At 46.0% G+C, this 21,207-nt stretch overlaps 1 protein-coding gene across 4 annotated transcripts in view; it reads right to left on the minus strand.

The window, feature by feature from the left end:
• The window catches only part of LARGE1 (LARGE xylosyl- and glucuronyltransferase 1), a 657,275-nt gene that overhangs the window by 62,759 nt on the left and 573,309 nt on the right, over window positions 1-21,207 (minus strand). For all 4 annotated transcript variants that reach the window (XM_054469723.2, XM_054469722.2, XM_054469721.2 and 1 more), the window contains one exon: window positions 5,867-6,022. In XM_054469723.2, coding sequence (XP_054325698.2) covers window positions 5,867-6,022 — 156 coding nt within the window. The remainder of the gene's footprint in view (window positions 1-5,866; window positions 6,023-21,207) is intronic.

Consider the following 21,207-nt stretch of genomic DNA (forward strand, 5'->3'; position numbering starts at 1 on the left):
CCTGGTCTCCAGTGCTCATGTTGCTCCCTCCCTCCCTCCCACTAAGTTTACCCTTCAGACTCCTTCACTCCTACTTATTCATCCTTTAAATCTCACCTCCTTCAGGAAGTCTTCCTTGATGCACCTTCTCTCCCTAGTTGTGTAAAATGCCCTTCCTGTGTGCTCTCAAAGCACTACCACTATTCTGGCACTAACCGCACTACTTAGTAATCCTCTGCTTGTCTGTATCCCTCACTCAACAGTCACTGCAAGAGCCGAGCTTTAATCTGCAATGCTGCCTGCTGGAACACTAGCCCTGTGTCTGGCGACTAAGTGAATTATCAACTGGGTGGATGATATGGTTTGGCTGTGTCCCCACCCAAATCTCATCTTGAATTGTAGCTCCCATAATTCCTACATGTTGTGGGAGGCACACAGTGGGAGTTAACTGAATCATGGGGGCAGGGTCCCCCCATACTGTTCCCATGGTAGTGAATAAGTCTCATGAGATCTGATGGTTTTATAAGGGGAAACCCCTTTCACTTGGTACTCATTCTCTCTCTTGCCTGCCACTGTGTAAGAAGTCCCTTGCTCTTCCGCCATGATTGTGAGGCCTCCCCAGCCATGTGGAACTGTGAGTCAATTAAACTTCTTTCCTTTATAAATTACCCTGTCTCAGGTATGTCTTTATCAGCAGCGTGAAAATGGACTAATACAGTGGATGTAAGGAGCCTTAAGTCACTTAGCCATTGCCATCAGAGCCTGCTCCCATCTAGGATCTCAAGTCCAAAGAAGAGGTTCCTGACTTGGTTTCTTTCAGACTCACCACCATCTGTGCACTTATCACAGCTCTAATGACCTCTTCCCACAGAGCTGGGAGCATAGGCTTTGGGCTGGATCCAAGATCATACCCTTTCCCTCTGGTTGTGTCTGCAGATAACACTTGACATGCTACGGAGGACCAGGTGGTAAACTCCCTACAGAGCTGTGGTTCGGGAGTGCAATGTTTACAGACTCTCTCTTTGCCCCAGCTCCAGCCCCAGCCCCAGCCAGCAGAGGAACAGGGCTGGAGCAGTGCACAGGAACCTGCTTGTCTTGACTTATGAGTACTAGCTGCACCTGCTCTCATATTCTTAGTACCCACAAAACAATCCATCTGCTCTCTCCATTCCCACCACAACTGTCCTAGAGATGAGAGCCCCATCCGTCCTAGAGATCAGAGCCCCATCCATCATGTTTTTGCCTGGGATGTGGGATGGGGCAATGTCCCCTTTTTTTTTTTTAGATGGAGTCTCAGTCTGTCACCCAGGCTGGAGTGCAGTGGCATGATCTCGGCTCACTGCAAGCTCCGCCTCCCGGGTTCATGCCATTCTCCTGCCTCAGCCTCCTGAGTAGCTGGGACTACAGGCGCCCACCACCACGCTCGGCTATTTTTTTGTATTTTTAGAGAGACAGGGTTTCACCGTGTTAGCCAGGATGGTCTCGATCTCCTGACCTCGTGATCCACCTGCCTCAGCCTCCCAAAATGCTGGGATTACAGGCATGAGCCACTGCGCCCGGCCGGGGCAATGTCCTTTAAGTGGTCCCTCCAGTTTTGTCTTTTTCATTTCATCCTCTACCTTGAGTGATTTTTCTCTAATATAAATCTGCCCATCACTAAAACCCTTCAGTGGCTCCTCACTGCCCTGAGGAGAAACTCCAAGCTTCTCAGCACAGTCAGGGCACCTCCTGGTCAGCTTTGTTCCTAGCCATTCCCCCAACATGCCTGTGCTCTGGTACACGAACTTCCAGCATGTTCTCTTTTAACAGTTCACTTCTTCATCTGCTCTTCCCTTTACCTGGTGGTACTTCATTCTTACTTCTTAAATTTACTTAGTACTTTCACTCAATAAATATTTATTAGGTGCTTATTATGTGCTTGGTTCTATCCTATGCTAGGACAGAGAACCTCAGAGGTGAACAGTACAAAGTCTTTAAGAGTCTTATGTTTTGGTATTACATTTATGAAAAAACGCAGGAAACGAACATATGAACCAGGTAATTGTAAACAGGAGTAGATGCTCTGACAAAAAGAAAACAGGGGCTGGGTGCAGTGGCTCATGCCTGTAATCCCAGCACTTTGGGATGCTAATGCGGGTAGATCACCTGAGGTCAGGAGTTCGAGACCAGCCTGGCCAACACAGTGAAACCCTGTCTCTACTAAAAATACAAAAAAAGTTAGCTGGGCATGGTGGCAGGCACCTCTGATCCCAGCTACTTGGGAGGCTGAGCCAAGGAGAATTGCTTGAATCTGGGAGGCAGAGGTTGCCGTGAGCAGAGATCGCGGCACTGCACTCCAGCCGGGGCGACAGTGCGAGATTCCGTCTGAAAAAAAAAAAAAAGCCGGGCGCAGTGGCTCATGCCTGTAATTCCAGCACTTTGGGAGGCTGAGGCAGGTGGATCATGAAAGAGATCAAGACCATCCTGGCCAACATGGTGAAACCCCGTGTCTACTAAAAATACAAAAATTAGCTGGGCATGGTGGCATGCACCTGTAGCCCCGGCTACCCAGGAAGCTGAAGCAGGAGAATTGCTTGAACCGGAGAGGCGGAGGTTACAGTGAGCTGAGATCGCGCCACTGCACTCTAGCCTGGTGACAGAGCAAGACTCCGTCTCAAAAAAAAACAAAAACAAAAACAAAAAAACACCAAACAGAAACAGAGCATGTCCTAGACAGTGACTTAAAATGGGTTACTTTGTGTGGGGGTAGGGGACTGGAAACTTTCTGTGATGTCACAGCTGAGACATTTAAACACAGAGGGACAGGGTATTCCTGCCAGTGGGAACAGTAAGCACGAAGGCCCTATGGTGAGTCCGGAATGTAGAAGGCCGGCCCATGCATAGTGGTCAAGGGACAGAGGGGAGACAGACTGGGATGACAGCCACGGTGACTGCTTAGAGCAGGCTGCTCTCTCATTCATGGGCCTCCTGGGGCTGGACGGCCCTTCCTGTTGGCATTTCTAAGAGTTGTTAAGTGGCAGGCCACTTACATACAGGGGCGGGCTCAGTCTCTAAGTTCAACCCTCGTGAGCTACATGGCTCCTGGCAGATGGCCAGCATTCACGCATTCTTCCTGAGCAAATAAATATGGTCACGGATTCCGAGAAAGACCACCGACGACTTCTTCACCTCGATGATCCCCCCAGGGGAAGGAGATGGTAGGAAAAGCTGGTGAGTCACTCATAAAAGGAGTCTCATTTCTTATGACACTGAGCAGCAGCATGGCACGGGAATGCACCGATACAGATGATTAACTGACAGCTTCATCCTGCAAGGCTTTTTATGGGAGCCTTCTCCACGGAGGGGGGAAATAAACGAGGTAGGAGAACAGTTTCTATTTAAAGTTTGGAAAAATGTGCTGAATGGGCACTCAAATCTTGATGATGACAAATACTGATGTGAGCAAAGAGAACCGAAGGAAAAACTGAAAGAACAGTGTTTGTTGAGCCTCTAAGTGCTTCCCAGAATCTGAAAGAGTTCGAGTGCTTAATGGTTTTCTTTCCTTTATCACCAGATGCAAAGGAGGGCAGATGCTGAGAAGGCCTCTAGGGTGATGGGGAGAAGGGCCGGAGACAGTGGAGATCCACTGTGACTTGGGGACCCAGTCACAGAGAGCAGGGGTGCACTGTGACCAGGGTCATCCTGATAAAAGGCCAGGCGAGTACCTGCCTCTGGTCCTTCCATAGGTGCCCTTCCCTGCCATTGGGAGCCTAAAAGATTTCTCACTACATCCAAAATAACTATAAAAAATAACTATAAAAACAGCAACAACAACAACAACAATAAATCAAAATTCTGAATCTGAAACCCAACATACAACCTCCTACCAATCTGGTTCCTGCCTACCTGAGCCCTCCCTCCCCACCAGCTCCTGGGCACACTGGCCATCCTTCTGTTCCACACCCCGAACCTGTCCTGCCTCAGGGCCTATGCACCAGCTACTTCCTCTACCTAGAACGTGCTCCCTTCGCTCTTCTATGGGAGGCTCGTTCATGTCATTTAGGTTTTAGACTAAATGTCACCTCCTCATAGAAATCCTTAAACCAACGGAGCTGCTCACTAATACATTGCTATGTAGCGGTTGCCACTGGCTGATCATTGTTTTCTGAGAGTTTAGTTATTAACTGTGTCTCCTCCACCAGAATATAAATATCATGAGATCAGGAACCAAAGTCCTTTTTCACCTATGAATACTCAGTGTGCAGAATAAGTAGAAGGTCCTCAGTAAATGTTTGCTGCCTAAAGGAATGAACCAGGTACTTCTTTCTGTGTCTAATACTAAGGGTCAAGGAAAGAGCAGAGTGCAAATATTGACTATGCATCTAACACAGGACCAACACCAAGCTAGGTGCTTTGCATGCAACTTTTCAGCTACTCTCAAAACATCCCATGTAAGTTTGTTGTTGTTGTTTTTGAGACAGAGTCTAACTTTGTTGCCCAGGCTGGAGCGTAGTGGCATGATCTCAGCTCACTGCAACCTCCGCCTCCCGGATTCAAGCAATTCTCCTACCTCAGCCTCCCGAGTAGCTGGAATTATAGGTGCCTGCCACCACGCCCAGCTAATTTTTCTATTTCTAGTAGAGATGGGGTTTCACCATGTTAGCCAGGCTGGTTTCGAACTCCTGACCTCAGGTGATCCGCCCACCTCAGTCTCCCAAAGTGCTGAGATTACAGGCGTGAGCCACCGTGCCTGGCCCCACAGAAGTTTTTATTCTCCATTTGACAGTTGAAGAAAATGAAGCACAGAGGTTGAGTCACTTATCTGAGATCACACAGGTAGTAACTGGAAGGAATTAAAGCCAAACCCAGGTCAGCCTGACTCCCCATGCCCTGCTTTTTCTGTTAAAGTGCCTCTTCTCTATATCCTAAGAATTCACAACCAGTCTCAACGTTGCTCCTTGTTTCCTGTGGGACCATGGGCAACCTGCCTAATCTCTCTGTGCCTCAATTTACTCAACTCTAAAAAGTGGGTTTCGGCTGGGCGCGGTGGCTCACAACTGTAATTCCAGCACTTCGGCAGGCCGAGGCAGGCGGATCACGAGGTCAGGAGACTGAGACCATCCTGGCTAACACAGTGACACCCTGTCTCTACTAAAAATACAAAAAATTAGCTGGGTGTGGTGGTGCATGCCTGTAATCCCAACTACTTGGGAGGCTGAGGCGGAAGAATCGCTTGAACCTGGGAGGCAGAGGTTGCAGTGAGCCGAGATCATGCCACTGCACTCCAGCCTGGGTGACAGAGTGAAACTCTGTCAAAAAAAAAAAAAAAAAAAAAAATTGGGTTTCTAGGAACATCAAATGAGATACAGCATGTGAACAAATTATAAGTGGTGAACAAACAGAGAAACAGGAATAGCTATAGTAGACTGTAGCTATAGCGGTGACTTAGTACCTACCTAACACTGTCTTCACCCATGCTCACCCTAAAGGAGCCAGTTACTCGTGAAAAGCTCTTTTTGTGTTTCCCCTTGCACTGACTACACTGAATCCTGGGTCTCCCATGTGGATATCATGTCCACAAAAACGCTGGCATTTCCTGGCTATGAGAGACACTTGATCTTTCCTTTCACTGGTGGTTTTTTTCATTCTGTTTCCTCTGCTTGGAAGCTCACTTCTGACTTCACCTCGTCTGGACCAAACATACCCTGTCTGCATCCACAGTGATGAGCATGCAAAGGACCCACTGATGTACCTCTCTCCCCCACTAGATGGTGGACCCTGGGCACCGATGGCATTGTGCTCATCTAGGTCCTGCCATGAGCCTGACATAGAGCCTGGCATGGGGGAGGTCCTTGATGGATGAGCAGAGAAGCCGCCCCTTCCCTGTCCAGCCTTGTGAGCCACTTACGTTTTCACTGTTGACATCAGCCTCACTGGGGCAGCCAAACAGTTCCCGCCTCAAAAGATTGCCGTCATACTCCAGGAAGGTCAGGTAGAGGTTGCGAAAAAACTCCACATGCTTGTTCTTCACCCGGAGCTTCTTGGGGGAGTTCCAGTGAATGACCTGGCAGGGAGATAAGGAAGTGGTCAGGTATGGTGGGGGTGGGGTGGGGGTCCCTCACACCTGTAGGAAGCCATGGCTCAGCACTTGGCTAAGCATTATTTGAGGGTCCGCTCGTTCACTCATTCAACATTTTGGCAGAGTGGTTAAGGGTAAGGGCTCTGGGGCCAGGTCACCTGGGATCAAACCCTGACTCTGCTCTAGATAGTCCTTTAATCTCACACAAGTGACTGAATCTCTGTGCCTCAGTTTCCTCATCTGTGAAATGGGAATAATCTGTGCCAGTTATTACATTGTCATCTCTCAGCCCTAAGATGTGATGCTTAGGCCACAACTCTGCAAATTCTGCTTGGCCACCTGCTGCCTGTAGGTGCCACCCAGAGGCAGCATGACTGGGACATGAAGGGTCTGGAAGGGGAGAAAGGCGCTTGCTCCTCCTGTTGCTTCCTGTCCCTGTGGGCATCACCCTAGTCCCATTTTTTCAGCCCAGCAGTGGCACCCCCTTTCTTTAGCAGCAGCTACATCCATTCTGCAGTTTTTCTCACACTCAGAACATGCTTCGTTGTCCCTACTTCTCAGCCCAGTGACGCTGCCTCTGGAATCAGCTGGTGACGCCATCCTAGAGGTCTGGGTCCTGGCCCTAGGTTTTAATCAGTCCTACCTCCTCCTCCTATTTCTTCAGCTCTAGGGTGGTGCTTCCCGTACCAAGTGAACACTTTATGCCTCATAACTATTTTTAAAGATTAAATTCTCTGTTCAAATAATTGCTGTGGTTTCTGCCTCCAGCCAGGACGTTGAATGATACACTGTCTCATAAAGCTTTTTTGAAAAATAAACAAGTTCATGCCTATAAAGCATGTAAATAATGCCCAGCACATGGTAAGTGCTCAATAGATGCTGGTTCTGACTGCTGAGTGCCTACAGTATAGAGGGCTGGGAAGCAGCCAGAGACATGGGACACTGGGTCCCTCCCTTGGCACACTCATGGTCAGTTGGGGAAAAGTGTCCACAAACAAGTAATTTGAATGTGATAATGGAGAGGCAATCAAGAAGAAATGAGAGGCCGGGTGCGGTGGCTCATGCCTGTAATGCCAGCACTTTGGGAGGCTGAGACGGGCAGATCACCTGAGGTCAGGAGTTCAAGACCAGCCTGGCCAACATGGTGAAACCCTGTCTCCACCAAAAATATAAAAATTAGCTGGGCGTGGTGGCAGGTGCTTGTAATCCCAGCTACTCAGGAGGCTGAGGCAAGAGAATCACCTGACCCAGGAGGTGGAGGTTGCAGTGAGCCAAGATTGCACCACTGCACTCCAGCCTGGGCAACAAAGTGAGACTCTGTCTCAAAAAATAAAAAAAAAAGAAGAAATGAGAGCTGAAGAATGATCAGAGAAGCATCAAAGAAGAAGATGCTTATGCTGGAGCTTGAGGGAGACAGGGCCTGGGACAGAGGGAAGATGTGTTGTGTGGGGCCGGGTGGCTCATTTGGAACATGAGAACTCAAGTGCTCTAGCTAGAGCACAAGGGGCAGAAAGATGTGGGGAGGTGTAGTTGGTAGTGGGGTCGTAGGGTCATGCCCTGGACCTGAGAGGCCCATGGTCAGCACTCAGACTGTAGGTACTGCAGATTTTCAGGAGGAGGAACATCCATAACTCCAGGTTTCAGAAAGATCACTCTATTTATAATGAAGAAGATGCAAGTCGCAGGATGGGAGATGCAAAACTAGAGCCTAGGATGATGGTTAAGAGTCCGCTGTAACTTCCAGCCGAGACAGAAAGCCTTGCAGACAGTTTGATTGGAGAGACAAGATATGCACACAAAAAAAAATCTGGGAAAACCAATAAAATATTTATAAAATATTTATTTATTTGTTTATGACATGGTCATAACAAAGTGCACTCTTGGTTCACTGCAGCCTCGACCTCCTGGGCTCAGGTGATCCTCCCACCTCAGCCCTCTGAATAGCTGGGACCAGGCACATGCCACTATGCACAGCTAAGTTTTTGTATTTTGTAGAGATGGGGTTTTGCCATGTTGCCCAGGCTGGTCTCAAACTCCTGGACTCAAGTGATCCTCCCACCTTGGCCTCCCAAAGTTCTGGGATTACAGGTGTGAGCTACCACACCTGGCCTAGAATATTTAATAGTACTAAAATTTATTTTAAGAAAGCACCTTAATTTATTATTAATATCTGGTGGCATTCATTGTTAGTATTAAAAATGATTCATTATTACTATAGAATAACCATGATCAGCAAGACATAATTTGTATTAGTTCATTTAATACTCATAACAGGCCTATGGGGCAGCATGATTATTAACTCCATTTTACAGATGGGGAAGTAGAGGTACAGAAAGACTCTGTAATTTGCCTGTGGTCACAGAAAAGTAGGCTTGGAACCTCTGAAAACTGGTTCCAGAGTCTACCTGCTTAACTACTTACTGGGCTTGCACTGTGTCTGAGATCAGCACACAGGGACCCAGGAAACTGATGGCTGGGCCAATCAGATGGTCTCTCACACTTGAGCCACATAAGCTGAACCCTGAATGATGGGTGGAGGCAGAGGGTCCAAGGGGACAGGTCGAGTCCAGGTGATGGAAATCACACACCATTAAAAACAGCTAAGCCAAGGAAAGACCCCAAGGGGTCTGCACTGTGAGGTGACCCTGGTCATATATGATCATATTCTCAATGCTCCTTGGCAGACACCAAGGCAAGGCTGAGCCCAGTGCAATGGCGTGAATACCTGAGCACAGTCCCCAGAGAACCCTCCATGGGACACCTGTGATGGGAAAGGGAAGCCTGTACTGAGTGGCCACTGCTCATGCCCTTGGCTGGGAGCCTTCTCCTGGGGGGCTCACCCATGGGTTGAACACTTCACCAGCAGTTTTACATTCATTGGCTTCTTTTAGTCCTCACAATGACCCTAGCAAGGCATGCAATTGTAAAGAGGAAGAAACAGTGAAGAAGTGACCTGCCTATGGCCACCTGGCTGGTAAACATGGGAGCTAGGCTTCAAACACAAGCAGGTCTGATTCCCAAGCCCACGTTCTTTCCTATACACTGTGGAGGACAGAAGCCAAGCTTTTAAAACATTCTGTTTCATGCTTTGTCTGATTATAGAGGAAATGAAATAGCCTTTCCCTCAATAGCCCCCTACTATCCTTACTCTCTCCTCCTGCGGGGGTTGAACAGTATATCAAATGTAATGGACTGTCTCCCATTCCCCCACAAAATTCACATGTTGAAAGCTTAATCGCCAAGGTGATGACATTAGGAGGTGGCATCTTCGAGAAGTCATTAGGTCACGAGGGAAGAACCCTCATGAGCGGATTAGTGCCCTTAGAAAAGAGACCCCAAAGTGCTCCCTTGCTCGCTTCCACCATGTGAAGACAGATGGAAAAGGTGCCGACTATGAACTGGAAAGCATGCCCTCACCAGACACCAAATCTGCCAGCACCCTAACCTTGGACTTCCCAGCCTCCAGAAACTGAGAAATAAACATCAAGCAGCCAGACTGGACTAAGACACTGAGGGAAGGAACTGGGTATCCACAGCTCAGTTACTTCCTGCTTCCCTCCTTTGGTTGGGTTCCACCTATGAGAGTCTGCAGCAGGGTCCAGAGCCTGCCATCTGAAGAGAGGACTGGAAGACCCAGCTCTCTCTGTCCTCTGTTTTGGGAATGTGCATTAGCAATACCCATTGAAGCTGGCTGGATAAATACTGCTCTAGAAGACCAGTTTTCTCTCTCATGGCACAATGAATTATGGGAAACCTATTTGGTCCAAACCACATCCCCACGAACTCCCATAACCAACAATGAATGATACAGTAGCCAGAGTAAGAACTATGGACTTCAGACCAGCCAAGGTCTGAATTCCAGCTATGCTCTTTACTTAGCTGTGTGTGTCCTCAAACAACTCGTTTCTCTTCTTGGAACCTGTTTCCTCAAGTGCAAGGTGGGGATCAGCAAGCCTGACAAAGTAGGTAAGAGGGTTAAACAAATGTCTAGCTCAGTGCTTGCATGTTAGAGTAGCTCCGTAAGTGTGGGTCTCCTTCCCTCTCAAAGATGGGGCAGGGAAGGAGGAGCTCTGCCTTCCTTTCTCCTTCCTGCCGGCATCAGTCAGGAAGAAAGCACTCAGCATTCAGGAGGGTAGAGATGGCTGGCAGGGATGAAACTATTTGATGAGGCTTACATTTCAGGGACGGATGAGTGTGCAATATGTGCTTTTCTTCTTGTGCCTTTTGAAGGGTAGGAAAAGGAAGACTCTCCCCTGAGAACACATTTGATCTGGGCATAAGATCCTGGGCCATGCATTAAAATAATTGCACGTGGGCTGGTGTCACTCACACCCAGTGGGGGGATCGTGTCGTCTTTGCAAATGATTCCAGTGCTTGCCAAGTGCTGAACCAGCAGGAAGGTTGATGGATGTGGATCTGACTGAGGAAATGTAAGCTTCCTCAACAGGGAGAAACTTAAACTAAGTGAAAAGAAGGGCTGGCCTATGGACCCCGCAAACAAAGCTTAATGGATTGTGCACAAATCTGCCAGGTACTTAAAAGACATGGTCTCATTAAATCCTCCAAACAAGCCCATTTGAATCCCATTGTCCACTTTATGGAGATGGTATGTGACTTGCCTATATCTCACAGCTGGTAAGTTGCAGTGCTGAGACTGGAAGCCAGCTCTAAAGCCTAAACCTGAGGTTCTTAACTACTGTCATATCTAGTCCTAAAGGGCTGAGCATTTTACAGACGAGGAGAGTGAAATTTACAGAGAAATGTGTCTGCCCAACATCACATGGTGAGTCTGTGCCAAGTCAGGGTTGGGACTAGGACCCAGGTCTCCTGGTGCCCCACAACCCACCCCAAGCCATCTGTTAGCTCATCAAGCCTCGTCCCGCTCAGCATCTGTCTAGTTTGTGTGTTCACTACAGGCAAGTGCTGGTGTTATATAAGAAGGAAGATGCGGGAGTGGATGGCAAGGTAATGGGCAAGCAAAGGCGGTTCTGAAGAGTGCTTTCCAATCCGACTCCCTCTGATCGGCAAGCCCATTCAAAAATCTATTAAGGTATATTCAGATTTACATTTTGCACCTGAGTTTTTAATCATCAGGACATAGAATACTCCATTACCTTGTGCTAGGATCTAAATAAATAATATTTAGTTTGGTGCAAAAAGTACTTGCGGTTTTTGCCATTAAAATTGCAAAAACTGCAATTACTTTTGCACCAACCTAAATAGCTATCATGTATTTAATACCCATTATATGCTAGACATTAGGCTGGTGTTTTTTGTTTGTTTGTTTGTTGTTTTAGAGACAGGGTCTATGCTCTATCACCCAGGCTGGAGTACAGTGGTGCAATCTGGGCTCACTGCAGCCTCAATCTCCCAGACTCAAGTGATCCTTCTCCTGAGTGGCTGGGACTACAGGCACACACCACCATGCCCAGCTAATTTTGTTTATTTTTTGTAGTGTTGCCCAGGCTGGTCTCAAACTCCTAAACTGAAGCGATCCTCCTGCCTCAGCCTCTCAAACTGCTAGGATTACAGCACTTTGAGCCACTGCATCTGGCCAGGCCAGGGTTTTTTATGTATGTATGTATCCATATACATATATATGGATATTAAATACATAATACCTATTATTTACTTCTCTACATTGAATGTGATCAAGGGATTATAGAGGAAACAAAATAGCCCTCACCTTTCCCTCAATAGCCCCCTACTGTCCTTACTCTCTCCTGCGGGGGCTGAATAGCTTATTAGATGTAATAGACTGTCTCCCACTCCCCCTCAAAATTCACAAATGTGATTGTGGGATCTCATTCAATCAAAACAACCTGGTATGGTGGTTTCTATTATTATCTTCATTTTACAGAGGATGAGTCTGAGCGTCAGACTAGCCCAGGGTCACTAAGTGAGTACGTGCTCAAGCCTAAAACAAAATCAGATCTGTCTTGCTCAGTATATTAGTCAGGGTTCTCTAGAGGGACGGAACTAATAGGGTAGATATATAAAGGAGTTTATTAAGTCTTAACTTACATGATCACAAGGTCCCACAATAGGCTGTCTGCAAGCTGAGGAGCAAAGAGAGCCAGTCCAAGTCCCAAAAATGAAGAACTTGCATCCAGCACGGGAGAAAGAGGTGGGCTGGGAGGCTAGGCCAGTCTCTCCTTTTCACATGTTTCTGCCTGCTTTATATTTGCTGGCAGCTGATTAGATGGTGCCCACCAGATTAAGGGTGGATCTGCCTTCTCCAGCCCACTGACTCAAATATTAATCTCTTTTGGCAATACCCTCACAGACACACCTGGGATCAATACTCTGTATCCTTCAATCCAATCAAGTTGACACTCAGTTTTAACCATCACACTCAGAAATGATTTTCTTTCTATTATATCTCATTTATTCATTCAACAGATAGTAAGATGAGCACTGATTTTGTGCCAGACACTGACCTGGGGGCTGTGAATGCAGAGATACACAAAAGAGACCATACTCTCTTCCTGAAACTTACAACTTAGATAGAGAGGAAGGTATCATAAAACTGTCCATTTTAAATTACAAGTATGATAACGTGCATTTAAAGAGGCTGTTGCTGATTTTTCCTGGGAAGGGCACATTAAGTGGAAAGAAACCAAGACCCAGAGTGGGAAAGTGACTTACCCAGAGTCACACAGCAGAGGTAGAAGTAGAGGCCAGCTTCTGTCTCCTGGGCCACTGCTCTTTCCACTAAACCACATCTCTCACTCTGAAAATCTGACTTAGGATCTGTGTTGCTGATACATATATATATTTTTTATCAGTGTTTGTCTGACTACTAAGAAATGTTACGTCTTGGTCCCTTGAGGGAAAGAATCACCCATCATTGCTGGCTTGGGGGCAGCAAGCTGGTGACTACTAAGGAATGTCTTGTCCTGGTCCCTTGAGGGAAAGAATCGGCCATTATTGCTGGCTTGGGGGCAGTAAAAGCTGGTGGTGTAGACATTTACTGACAGGCTTTCACATCTGAGACAGAGTGACACTGGAGAATGCGCTCAAAATAGATTTTTGTAAGGAGCTGATAAGTGCATGTGGATCTACAAGGATTGTGATGAAAATCTGTGATAACTTGTTCCACTTTCTGAGGCACGTTATCAAGCAGTAATAATAATAATTATTATTAGCAGCTAACATATATCAGACACTTACTGTATGCCAGGCACTGCCCTGAAAACTTTGCTTCTGATAGCTCATTTACTCTTTACACAACTCCATGAGACAAGTGATGCTCTTACTATGTTGCCTGTCAGGTGAGAAAAGTTTAGCACATTGCCTGAAGTTACATAGCTAGAAAGTAGGAGAGTCAGGATTTGAACCCAAGCAGATAGAAAAATTAGAATTCTGTGTCCCTTATTTCTCCCATATCTGTCATCATTAAATGAACATGAGATTGACAAAAGATGACAGGATCAGAAATGAAACTTACTTTCCCCTTCTAATACCCACCCCTGGGATACTAAGGCTGCAGGGTGATTTAGGATTTCCCAGATACACAGTCGGAGCCTCCAGTCTGGCAGGAAGCAGACAGAGGGAGGCATGGAAGTTGCATGCCAGGTGGGCTGCAGGAGCTGCCAAGCATCAGGGGCCCCATGGGTGTGATCTGATTGGATCTGAAATGCCTATAAAGGCTGAGTATATGTGCAGACTTGGAGTCAGCCTCTACTGAGCCAGAGAAAATTGACAGAAATTGATTACTGTCCAGGAAACTTAAACATCATCTGGGAAGGCAGCAGAAGTCAATGTGATTAAAGGAGACACGAGAAACTCTATCACCCATCAAGGGCACAGAAGAAAGCAGTTCAAAGGCAGAAACAAGACCTCAGTGCCAGGACAAGGCTGTGGAAAGAGTCCAGCCAACACTTCTGATGCACTTAGACCCCAGAGGGTTCATAATTAATGGTGCAAAAGAGTGAAGAAATCAGAGCCTGTGTGCAAATGGCCAGGTGAATAAGAACATGGATCTTATCTCTTCCAAGTTACTGGGATAAGAGGCATTAGAAAATGGGTCTCCATCTCAACACTCCAACTGACCTTCTATGATCCACAGAATAACACCTAGCCTGATAGGTAGGCCTGATGCAAACTGCCTCCCACTTATGATTCCAGCTCTATATCCAGCCTAAAAGGCATTCCTAGTATTTCTTAAACCTGTCTCTCATGGTGCTGTGCCTTTCCATATGCTCTCCCCCTTGCTAGAATGTCCTTATTTTCTCTCTACAATGCCCTACCTTCTTTTCTCTTCCTTCCTTCCTTTCCTTCCTTCCTCTCTTCTCTCTCTCTCTCTTTCTTTCCTCCTCCTCCTCCTCCTTCTTCTTTTTCTCTTTTTTTTCTGAGACAGAGTCTCACTCTTGTCACCCAGGCTGGAGTGCAATGATGCGATCTCAGCTCACTGCAATCTCCACCTCCCAGGTTTAAGCGATTCTCCCGCCTCAGCCCCCTGAGTAGCTGGGACTACAGGCATGCGCCACCACACGTGGCTAATTTTTGTATTTTTAGTAGAGACGAGGTTTCACCATGTTGGCCAGTCTGGTCTCAAACTCCTGACCTCAGGTGATCTGCCCACCTCGGCCTCCTAAAGTGCTGGGATTACAGGCATGAGCCTCCGTGCCTGGCCTCCTACCTTCTTTTCTACCAATGCCAGCTCATCCTTCATGGCTGAGCTCAAATGCACATGTTCTGCAAAGCTTTTCCTGAACACTCACATTGACACCCCCTTGCGTGTCTCCCCCTCCACCCCATTCTTCCTAACAGAACACTAATTTTGTTTGTAGTTGCAATGTCTCCCGCCCCTGTGAATGGATCGTGACCCAAGATCCAAGCCAATCATGATGATTCAAGTCTCTGATTTCCCAGACTACCTTGCAGCCAGGGGTGGCCACGTGACCTAGGAATGCCCAAAAAGTTACATAGGGAAGCATTCGATTTCCTAATAAAAAGGTTCACATATGGCTAGTGTCCTCTTCTCACTTCACTCACCTTTCTATCGTAAACAGAGATGTGATGACTAGAACCATGACAGCCGTCTTGTGACCATGAGAGGTCAACACATTGCTCTCCTATGAGCCAGTGCCTGTGTTTGCTTACTCTAGAGTTCTCAGGTAAGAAATTCAAACCCCCTACTTTATTTTAAGCCACTGCAAATTGAGTTTTCTGATTCTCATTGTAAGCATTCCTAACATAACACCCTAGGCAATTGCTAGGTCCTTCTTCAGTGCTCTACAGGCTCTTGCAGTTAGCTCTATTAGAGAACTCATCGCATGCTTCTTGTAATTATTTATTTACATGCCTGCACCTGGCACCATTGGGATGTGAATTTCCAGGCTGGCAGGGAACTTGACTTATTATTCTTTTGGAGTGCCACAGTGCCTGGCACGCAGTTAGTATTCAGTAGCTGCCCTTTGGTTCAAGAATGGAAATCATGATGATGGCATTCTCAATAATCCTCACATTCTGTCTGTCTACAGTAAATCAATGATAAAAGCTCTACTAATGTGGGATTTGGAATGGAGAAACATATTCCCCTTTTCTTTGTCTAAGGGACAAACAGCTTGTCATTTTTTTTTGAAGGAGTTTAAGCTCCTGCTATTATCCCCTTGTTGGGATTTTCAAAGAGAAGGACAATATTTTCACAAGTCCTTTTCCTTGTCATCTTTGGGATTATGACACTTGAGAGAAAACGAGGAGCAGACAAACCTACAAGCCAGAACCAGCTCCAGCTCTGATCTGCACTTAGTTGCTATGTAACCCGCACCTAGTTGCCTAATATCACAGAGACAGCCCCTCATCTGTAGAAGGGGCGTAACCACAACTACTTTGCAAAGTTGTGGTCAATATCAGGACTGATGAAATGATGGAGATAAAGGTATATTGCATGTGTTCATTCAAGACATCTGGTTTAGACTTCATGAAAGAGTCACCTTACCAATGAAGAAGGCTGGATGAAAACAGAACCTCTATGGGGGAAGGAGGAGTAAGAAACAAGATTTTAAATATGGGACTGCAGATTGTCACACAACCTGAGGGGTAAGGATAGGGAAGGTACAGACAACACAGCCCAGAGATGAAGCCAGGCCAAGGGCAGGTCCTCCTGGCTAGGCTTCAAGGACAGACCCGAAAAGGGGACTATTCTGAAACACAGGCACTTTAAAATGGGTTTAAAGTACTGGGCAGATGGGAGGCGGAGGTTGCGGTGAGCCAAGATTGCACCACTGCACCCCAGCCTGGGCAACAGAGCAAGACTCTGTCCCCACCCTCCCCCCGCCCCCCCCCCACCCCAAATAAAAAAGTACTAGGCAGAGATCAAGAGTGCTGTTGGGCAGGGGCAAGGCACTGATCTGGTAAGACTTAGGTTCAAATTTTACCATTGCCTTTTCTGTCACTCCAAACTACCTACTATATTTGAACTTCTATTTTTCAACCTCTTAAAAAAACTAATAATACCTGCTGCATAGGACCAACGAAACAAAAGCTGTAATGGCACTGTAGTAGGTAATTTTAGGTGTTAACTTGACTGGATCATGGTGTGCCCCGATATTTGGTGAAACAATTATTTCTAGGTGTGTTTGTGAGGGTGTTTGCAGATGAGATTAGCATCTGAATCATCAGTGGACTCAGCAAAGCAAATGGCTCTTCCCAGTATGGGGAGCCATGGTCCAATCCATTGAGGCCCTGAATAGAAGAAAAAGCCGAGGAAGGAGAAATTTGCTTATTTTTATTTTTATTTTTTGGCTCACTATTTGAGCTGGGACTTCAGTCTTCTCCTCCTTTCAGACTGGGACCGATATGGTTTGGCTGTGTCCCCACCCAAATCTAATCTCGAATTGTAGCTCCCATAATCTCCAGGTGTTGTGGGAGGGGCCTGGTGGGAGGTAATTTAATCATCGGGGCAGGTTTTTCCTGTGCTGTTCTCTTGATCGTGAATAAGTCTCACAAGATCTGATGGTTTTATAAACAGCAGTGTCCCTGCACATGCCCTCTTGCCTGCCGCCATGTAAGTCATGCCTTTGCTCCTCCTTCATCTTCTGCCATGATTGTGAGGCCTCCACCTAGCTAGGTGGAACTGTGGGTCCACTAAACCTCTTTTTCTTTATAAATCACCCAGTCTCAGATATTTCTTCATAGAAGTATGAAGATGGACGAATACAGGGATTTAACCATCAGCTTCCTTGGTTCTCAGGCCTTCAGACTCAGATTGAATTACATCACTGGCTTTCCTGGGAATCCAGCTTGTAGATGGCAGATGGTGGGCCTTCTCTGCCTCCATAACCCATGGGTCAATTCTCATAATTAGTATCTTCAGATAGATATACATTCTATTTCCTATTGGTTCTGTTTCTCTGGAGAATCTAATATAGGTGTCCACCATGGAGCCTGCAGCAGATCCGTGCTCAGTGCTTGTGATGTGAATCAAGTCTGTGGAATATACACACTCCATTAGCACATGATTCTCTCTGAGGGAGGCTCAGCACTAGCTAAAGTGACACTGTGCAACATCCTGGACTGCTGGATCCTTCAACGCAAGAGCTGTGTTCTATCCAACTTTGCATGCAAAAGGAGGCTTGGTCAATGTTTGTTGACTCCCCATGGATTGTATCTCAGCTTTTTTATGCTCCTGATGAGCTGCTGAAGCTTCCCTTTCATCCCCCTTCCTTTTCCTTTCCAATTCCTGACAATTATCAGGTATTGCTATTAAATAAAAATTAAATAAAAATGGTGCCCTTTATACCAAGACATCTCTTTCAGCCACAAAAGTTTTGCCACAGTGCAGTCTGGGGTCCTGGTACTCATAACTCTTTGGCTCCTGTCACACAGATTCCTGTTGCCTTTTGGTTTTTAGGAGTCTCAGCCAAAAAGGAAAAGAAAAATTTCTTCCCAGACAAAAACACATCATTATCCAGGAAAGGCAAAGAAAAAAGACCCAACTCATTGATGACTTAGTCCTCTCACTTGGAAAATGTAGACACTTAGGCCAATGAATGAATCCCAGGCCTTGTCTTATATCCTATCATTTCTTATTCTGTTCTCTGTAACATTTCTTATTTTTCCCTGCCCAAGGAGGTAGAGGCTAAGGAGGGGATAAAAGGACAACAGGAAAATGAAGACTTTTCACAATACTCAGGGCTGGGAAGGTCATGAATCCATGAGACGATTCAGCTGTATTTTCTCTAATGTTCATCATGTTCAATGTGCTGGGTTCCTTTATGCTATAAAATGGGGGTAAAAACCAATTTGAACTGGATTCTGTTACATGCAAAGAATTCCTGATGCTGCCTTGATAGCAGGACATTGAAGAAAGATGCAAACAGCGTTAAGTGTCCTCAATGACTGCTGTCTTTATGCGACTTCCCTGCAGACAACCCACACAAGACCAGGAGTGATAACCAGCCCGTATTTTTCCTGTCTCTATGGAATTAATTACTAAGACTGTATTCACATTTTAGCCTCCCCACAGTGTCCTCCTCGGGAGTGTGATTGGAGGACAGGCAGGCTAGAAGGAAGCAGATCCCACTTCTAGAGGTTGGCATGGGATCCTTAGCTGAGGAATTTGACCAAGGTAGGTGGAGGAGCAGCTGGCTTGAGTCCCGTGGGATGTTGCCAACTTGGCCGAATTTCAGTAATGCCCTTGGGGGTGGGCACCGTAGGATTTGCTGCTTGGAAACCCTGGGAGAGGTAGCTGTGCTTCCTGGTTCCCAGCAGGCACCTTCTGTGAGGCCCACTATCGCTCTTTTGTCTGCCCTGCATCACCGTCCTTTGCAGAAGTAGATCAGGCCTTCTTCCCATGACTCTAATGGGGCTATCAGTCATGCCTGACCAGCCAGAAGCACAGACACGGCCTCCAGCTGACCAGTGAGTCATTCCTGACCATTCCTAAGAACACAGAGATGGGTTCTTGCATGGATACCTGTCCCATGAAGGGTCAACAGAGTCCTTTTGAGGAGACATTAAGAGAAAAGGGGCTTCTCTCTTCAATTTGGGTTCATGAGTGCTAGTCACTCTTCCATTAGCCTTAGATTTCTTTATGTTTTCATTGCATATTTTGCCTGAAATGACAATTGATCATTTGTTTTCTTGTGTGATAGCTGTATTCTGCACTAGAATGTAAGTTCAAGAAGAGCAAAGGCCTGCATTGTCTTGTTCAGTATTGTGTAACCAGTGTCTAGCTCATAGCAAGTGTGCAATTAATATCTGTTGAAAGACTAAGCTCATAGCAAGTGTGCAATTAATATCTGTTGAATGACTAAGCTCATAACAAGTGTGCAATTAATATCTGTTGAATGACTAAGCTCATAGCAAGTGTGCAATTAATATCTGTTGAATGACTAAGCTCTACCTACTGGCTGGAGGCCTCAGGAAGCCACCCTGCCATAACAGAGAAAAGCAAAGGCAGAGAGGGAGAGAGGGGAGAGGCTAAGTCATGTGAGCACCCATATGTAGCTGCATCAATGCAGAAGGCATGATATGGTGGCATGGCGCTCTCAAATACTGAGGTGTTCTGGGGTTTAAATGAATCTGGCAAAGTCTTCTACCAACCAACCATACTATTACTTATTTTTAGTGCATTTCATAATATTATTTTATAATTGCTAATATTTAATTAAAATAACCCGCACAAAATGAATAATGCCTTAAAGAAGAGTCCTGCATTATAACCCAAAGTATAAAATAAATGAGTATATATAGACATAAATGATTTTTAAAATAAATAAATATAAATGAGAAAAAGTGACCAATCTTTAATTACAGAGAAATTCTAATAATATATGTAGATACTACTACTCCTTTTTCGAGGAGACGGATCTTAATCCCTCCACTTCCATTGCGGGGTAGATATAATGACTCACTTCCAAAAAATAAGGTATCAAAGGGAAAATTAGGAACTTTTTTTTTTTTTTGAGACAGAGTCACCCAGGCTGGTGTGCAGTGGCGCAATCTTGGCTCACTGCAACCGCCGCCTCCCGGGTTCGAGTGATTCTCCTGCCTCAGCCTCCCGAGTAGCTGGGATTACATACGTGCACCACCACACCCAGCTAATTTTTGTATTTTTAGTAGAGATGGGGTTTCCCCATGTTGGCCAGGATGGTCTAGATCTCTTGCGTTCATGATCCACCTGCCTCAGCCTCCCAAAGTGCTGGGATTACAGGTGTGAGCACCCACGCCCTGGCGAAAATTAGTAACTTTATAGTGGAGGAACCTAGCAAACATTGCCTTTACTACATAAGAATGGCTAACATCCCTAGTGATGTTGTATGTGGGCATCATGTACCTCCTGACACAATGTGAGGAGGAGGGCACGTCACATCTGTGATAGTCTTTCCAAAAACCTATCCTCTCAGTGTAATTGTGAGAAAGTATACTAGACAAACCAACTTAAGGGACATTTTAGAAACTACCTCACCAGTACTCCACAAAACTATTGAGGTCAGTCACAAAAAACCAGGAAAGACTGTGAAATTATGACAGACACAAGGAGACTAAGGAAATAAAGCTTAATTGGAAAAATTGAGTGAAACACAACGAAAGCTTGAAGTTTACTTGAAAAGCAATATATTGATGTTGGTTTGTCAGTTTTGATGAATGTACCACTGTTAGAAGATGCTGGCCAGGCACGGTGGCTCATGCCTGTAATCCCGGCACTCTGGGAGGCTGAGGTGGGCAGATCACCTGAGGTCAGGAGTTTAAGATCAGCCTGGCCAACATGGTGAAACCCGTCTCTACTAAAAAAAAATACAAAAATTAGCCAGGTGTGGTAGCAGGCGCCTGTAATCCCAGCTACTTGGGAGACTGAGGCAGGGAGAGAATTGCTTGAACCTGGGAGGTGGAGGTTGCAGTGAGCTGAGATCGCACCACTGCACTCCAGCCTGGGCGACAGAGCAAGACTCCATTCCCCGCCTCCCACCAAAAAAAAGATGTTAATGTGAGGGGAAATTGAAACCGAATGACAGATATATACAAACTCTTTATGCTACCTTTTAAAATTTTAAGTCTAACATCCTTCCAAATAAAAGTTTATAATTAAAAAAGGGAGTTCTACAAAGGAGCTACAGATTGAGAATACCAATAAGACAAGCTGATGTGAATAGCAAGAAAACAGCTGAGCTGACACTTCTGTTCCCAGTATAAGCTCTTCCTTAGCTCCATTACAAAGT

The sequence above is a fragment of the Pongo pygmaeus genome, chromosome 23 (genome assembly GCF_028885625.2).
Source record: "Pongo pygmaeus isolate AG05252 chromosome 23, NHGRI_mPonPyg2-v2.0_pri, whole genome shotgun sequence".
NCBI classification, from domain to species: Eukaryota; Metazoa; Chordata; class Mammalia; order Primates; family Hominidae; genus Pongo; species Pongo pygmaeus.